This window comes from Halyomorpha halys, unplaced genomic scaffold (genome assembly GCF_000696795.3).
Source record: "Halyomorpha halys isolate HHAL.00 unplaced genomic scaffold, Hhal_1.1 Scaffold697.1, whole genome shotgun sequence".
NCBI classification, from domain to species: Eukaryota; Metazoa; Arthropoda; class Insecta; order Hemiptera; family Pentatomidae; genus Halyomorpha; species Halyomorpha halys.
The window spans coordinates 460,386-466,897 of NW_027108775.1; the positions used below are offsets into that span (position 1 = coordinate 460,386).

The 6,512-nt window shown below is 31.8% G+C and overlaps 1 protein-coding gene across 1 annotated transcript in view; it reads left to right on the forward strand.

Annotated features, from left to right (window-relative positions):
• The window catches only part of pyd (polychaetoid), a gene marked incomplete in the record, with an annotated part of 191,643 nt that overhangs the window by 158,945 nt on the left and 26,186 nt on the right, over window positions 1-6,512 (forward strand). The window contains 2 exon segments of the mRNA XM_067047106.1: window positions 1,002-1,223; window positions 4,956-5,176. Coding sequence (XP_066903207.1) covers window positions 1,002-1,223; window positions 4,956-5,176 — 443 coding nt within the window.

The window sequence follows — 6,512 nt, forward strand, 5'->3', positions numbered from 1 at the left end:
TATATTTTAACAGAAAGTTTTTACTACATCATTGCCATCTCTACAAGACTAGGAGAGACAAAATCATAAGCTCTACCTGTGTTTCACTCCTTTTGAGTGACATTCTATGCTTTTACATTTGTGTATGTGGCCATTCATCTATTCCAACTTGAAACACCGACTGTTGTTCTATGAGGTATAAACTACTCCTTTCAGCAGTATCAACCAAATAAAGAAGGAACTTTTTTTTGAGAATAATTTAATAATAGAAAAACTTCCACCGAATTAGGATGGTTTTCTTCAACATGTCTGAAAATAATTTAGATATTTAGACAATCTGCACACATACACAACAAGTGATCCTTCTTTGTAGGAATTCGCTTGGGATAGGGTTTCAGAATTATGATTACCAGTTTGGATGACATGACAACTGAGTGAGGGAGGGCAAGAGCTCCCAGCCAAGTATGCCAGGTCCAACAGTTAGGGATTAGCCCCATCAGGTGTGGTTGCTCCTGTTCTTCATAGGTGGTGCCAATAGTATTAGTTCTTGTGCTAATAGATGGTGCCCTCTAGGCTCTTTTTGAAGATTAAATACAACTTCCCAGCTCAGCCATATCAACACTAAAATTCTCGGTCTGTGAATTGAACAAATGCTTTAGACTGGTCAAGTTGCGTTTGTAGTGATCTATTTTGTCATATTTGTTGGGACCTTTTTAGATTTTAGTGCTGTGAATTTTTTTAATTCCAGAAGGTTCTTTAATATTTATTAGTATACCCTACGGTACCTTCATACCAAATTTGGTGACTTTATTCGTCAGATAAAAGTAATTTTATGAAACCCCCTTGCTGTTACCACATAAAGATAAGATGAAAGGATATATACTACTATAAGCCAAACCAAAATAAAATTATCTCATTAGGTTTATGTTATTATTTAAGAAAAAAAAATCATGAAAAACTGGGCATAAAGTCATTATTAAACATGGCTATTTTATTTTTATTACTAAATAATTTTTTTTTAGGCTAACTATGATGGTAACTTAAAGCCTAGATCTTCAGGAGAGAAATATAGTGGTTTTCCTCCTGAGTTACCGCCTAGAATAGACAGAGCTGTTAAGCCTCCTAGAAATAATAGTGGACAAAGATCTGCTCAAGAACGTCTGTTTGGAACTGAACCTCCGAATTACATAAATGCTACTTTAAATAACAACCAATCATCTTTAGATAGACATAATAATAAAGCAGTAGGTTTTCTATTTGTATTGAATGTAGAATTATCAATCTTTTATTAGAGTTCATTATGATTTAAATTACTATTTTTTTTTTAATTTAAATTAGATTTTTGAAAAATCTTGTCTAAAATTATTAAGTGACAACATTAATTAGGGTTAAGTAGTACAAAAATGAGACATTTTAAAACTTTTAATTTTTGCTGATATTATTCATTAAAAATGTTTTATCCTATGGATATTTAGTTCAGTAACACTAACAAAACAGAAGGTACTACCACATTAAATATTTTTTTCCTAAAAAGAAAGGGTCAGTTTTAACTATTTTTAATTAATAACCTCTGGAATACGGATATTTATACCAAAAACAAGAGTCAAATCTTCGTTGTCTATCCTGAAATATGCTTCAGAAAGCATGGAAATAATGAACTCCCATTTGTACTGAAACATGCAGGCAGTTGAGATGGATTTTTGAAGATGTCTCCGTGTGACCAGGCTGGATAGAATTAGGAATTAGGTAATTCACTAGAGGATGGATGTGGGTACATCTAAAAACAAAATTATTGTGGCATGCTGCATAAAATGGTATGGGCATGTGAAGAGAATGTCAGATGAATGTTGGCAAACCAAGTCATGGAATGGGTTCCACTGGGAAGGAGAGGATGCAGACGGCCCAGAAATAGGTGAAGTTGAGGACTAGGACTTAGTGGCCTAGTTGAGGCAATTCTTGTTGGAAAGCCTATAATCCAAACTAAAACTAACTAGAAAAAAGTATGTGTTTCATTTTTATCCTGCTTTTGGAGTAAAAAAAGAGACATTATATTTTCGAGTGCATAGTTAAATTCTTTTAATCTTGAATAGCATTAAGACAGTTTGGATAAAAATGAGACACCATGTATAGGCTATAAAAATATATGTAATATCACAGACAGAATATTATATCTCACTAGAACTAATGTAATGAAAAGTAAAAGAAATTTTACATAAATTAAGATAATTGAAACTTCTTTTTTCAAATCATTTTTCAAATTCAACAATCATAGTACTTTTTTTTTAAAGTGAGGTATCAGTACCACTAGTTAGAGTTTAATGAAAGCTTTCTATCCAACTATTCACTCATTTGATAAAATGGAAAGAGTCCTTGGTATTAAAAGAAACTGATATGCAATAATGTTGTTACTCTCTTTTATTCAATAAAACAAAAAGTATAAATTGTCATTCTAATCGTTTTTACCTTTTATCCTTCATTTAGTTTACATTAAATTTCTCAAAATTAATAGCAAACACCAGTTATTGAGAAACTTTGGCAGTTCCTCTATGGAATGCTGGAGCAGGTTGTTTTATTACATTTTCCATATAGATCTACCTAGAATTTTAAAATCACATTTGGCCTCATATTTGCTTACATTACCTTGGATATATTTACTACGGTAACCATCTCATGTTAGAAGCTGTCTTAAATTTACTATAGCCATTTTAAATTTACTCCACCAGATGAGCATTTACTCATTTTTAAACAGTTTTTACTACATTGGTTCAATCTGGCCCAGAATCAGGGCTTAATGCTATTGTAGAAACACAACTGTTGCCAGGTGCTCCAAATGATATAACTTAACATGATAACAAAATTCAATTTTGATTATAAAAAATTTGAATGCCTGAGTTTGCTGTAATGGCATCAATTATTAAAAATTATTTAGATTAATATTATTTTTCCAATACTATATACATTCATACATTCAGCTTTATTGATATTTATTCATATAAGCCATTTTGCTTACTAAAAATATTATGTTTAGTAAAAAATATATGGCTGTCTCATTTTGACCTAAATTTTTATGTCTCATTTTTGCACCATCTTACTATACCTAATAAATTTTCTAAAGAGAAATAAACAAACATTTTAAATACTTGAATTAGTATTTATTTAATTTAATTGGATTAACCATATTATTTTTAGTAATAACATATTATTTATGCTGCTAGAAGATGCTTTTAACACACAAGAACTCCTGAGCACTATTCCACCTTTTAGTCCCTCCGAACCTTACCCAAACATCCTTATGCCACTCCAAGGTGGAATACTTTCATAGCATTTTATCCCCAGCACCTGACCCTTAATCCAAATGGAAAATCAATCAAAGCGAGCTTAACTCTTTCTTTGCTGCACCCCTTCTTTCTTCATCCTTATCCAACTTTCAACCTTATCTCATCCCTGAAACTCCATTCCATCCTGACAACTTTTATTTCTTAAATTTTTCTCCAGATGACCTAATATCCGCACTCCAGGTTCAGAACTAATGATTTACCCCAGACCTAATTCCTGAAAAGATTATTAAACTTGGCACCTTCTACAAGTCCTACATATATATAATTTTTCCCTTCATAATTCAATTTAGCTCAAAGCCTGGAAGAAAGTCTTTCCAAATCAAGTTGTGACATAAAGTAGTTCCTCTCCCCTTCTTCTGACATTAGGTGTTCCTCAGGGGTCCTCCCTTTCATGAACCCTTTTCTCTATTTACATTATCAATCTCCCAGATTCCATTCACCACTCACAATACCACTTATATGCTCATGATCGCCAGGTTTACTTATCTTTCCATCCCACTGATATTCTTGAGGTCATCAAAAAGATACAAGAAGATATAGATAGCATTAATGTATGGGCCTTGAACAAGTTGTGATTGAATACTAAAAGAACTAAGTCCATTCTCATTGGTTCCAAGCACCTCCTTTATTCCTCCCTTACATCCCTTATTTTGCCTTAACAATCTACGAATTAATTTCTATTCTACAATAAAAAAAACCTTGGAATTACCTCAGACCAACACCTCTCCTGGAATCATTGTATTTCCCAGATCACACCAAATCATGCAAATCCATAACCACACTAAAAACATTCCTAAGATTCCGTATCTCAGAATACCTATCTGCTCCTAGTATCCTCTCTCGTTTTCCCTCATTTTGACAATGGTTGCCTGATCTTTAGAGGACTATCTGGTCTAGAGATGAAACTGAAGAGACTCATGAATTGCTTCATAGGATTATTTTTTTGGTTTTCTTGGTGCTCTCATGTCATGTATATCATGATGAAGTGGCTTTATCCAACTTTCCAAAGCCAATATCTCCTTGATATTTTTCTATTTCAAGTCTTTAAAATTAAAAAACCTATTGACATCCTTGATTTCCTCACATTCATCCATCCATTTATTACACACCAAATCCCAACCAATTGATTTATATATGCTCTCCCATTGAACTGTCTCCTTCAGTAAATCCTTTGCCATACATGCAACCTCCTTCTGTTTTTCACTCCCCATATCTATTTGCCAATAGAATGCTCCTCCTCCATTCTTTTCTTTATAGAACACCTATTCCTTTACCTACTTCATAATCGAATCTATGCATCAATATTAGCAATATGTTTAGCCATAAAATTACCACAATAAATTGTAATTTTAACCTATATACTGAAACATCGTAAATATTTGCCAGAAAATTAATCATAAAGTGTGAACAAGTCCATTTTTCTTAGGAGACTTTTGTTCCAGGATAAAATTATTTTTTCATTTCATTATTTATTGTCATTTGCTTCTACTTCATAATCCTATTATAAATATAAAAATTTGATTAACCTAAATAGTAACAATTAGTCTAAATTGTTTATTATTATCATTTATGGTATTTTAAATTATAGCATGTATTACATAATATAACTATTAATTGCTGTTATTGCTTTATTTTCAGAGTAGTTACGATAGTGTCTCTTCTTATGATAGTTACAATCAAAGATTAGGTAGTTTGGGGCCCAATGCACATGATGACCTGAAATCATGTAATGGGGGACCTGCGAGTCCTCAAAGACCTGTTGGTCATGATCCCTACAGGTTCACAAGATCAACTCAACAGCCAATTAAAGCACTGGATTCTCCTTCCAAAATAAAGCCTCCTGATTTTCCAAAATACAGGTAAAAAATATTAAATAGTTATTTTAAACTACTTCATAAATTAAAATAACTATAAAGCAAAATAAAAAAATATATATTTTACTGAAATGTTAAAAGTTAGATTTTGAAAAAAAGGTTTCAGTTTTCTGCTACAAATCAAAAGAATTTTCAATTCTTTACTTAGTTTTTTTTTTAAAGATGATATTAATACTGAGATAAGAAATATAACAGTTTACTCCTTTCACATTAGATATATTTTCTTCTCTTTAATTAATTTGAAATATTAGCAATATCATACTCTTTCATATGAACAATATAATATTGTCATGAAAGTCTATTCAACACACACAATTGGTAAGCTGCATTCTTTACGATGACTATCTTAAAGTAACAGTTATCATAATAAGTAATTGCATTGCATAACTATAAAATATCACTTCATTTTAACAGTGATGATTCAGCTATCCATAAGCTTATATCAACACTGAATTATACCCACTGACACCACATAGCTAGGTCATACATGAACAGATGTTTTAGGCGGGCTTTCAATTTTTTGTTGCACTCAACAAGTCTGAATATTTTGAGACATGAAAACTGAAAATCAGTTGAGCCATTTGCTCAATCCTCATATACCTACAAACGGACAGATTAGAGTAAATACCTATACACTCTATTTACCCTATTTGTGGCTAGTCAAGTAAAATTAGTATAAAAATGAATTTTTACAATATTTATTGGTGATAATAAATGTTTAATTATGTTTCATGTTAAATGTTCCTTAATGTTTCATTGAATAAGTAAAGGCCAAGCTCCAAAGAAATAAGAATCGATGTTTAGGGATGAAACGGTAAATCATTTAAGCAAATTTTTACCCATTATTGCCCTGGAGGTATTAAAGTATCTCTTGAACACTACTGCCCTAATGAAAAAGAGCAGGATCTGTGTAATATCCTTTTTCTTTATGTAGTATTCATGTATAACAGTGTTCTAGGGTAAATAACGAAATATTCTAAGGTATCGGAAATAATGAAACCAATTGATAGGTATTCCATGGCAACCATGGCACTGTAGAAGCTAACCTTAGAATGAGATTTGACCCAACCTATGTTCCATAGGAATGTACTAGGGTATTGATATACCCATAGGAATCATTAAAACCTAAATTGTACCGTCACAATCCGCCAACTGACCTCTGTCAGAGTTTTGAAACTTCTCATTTTTTTTTTTTTAATAACTGTTAAGATCTAGTAAGAATTTGAGAATCAAAATAGCGATTCATCACTTCTCCATGAAATTTCCTTTCTTTTGATACCTCATTCGTTAAAAGCCATTGCTCCTGAGAGCTCGAAAAGGG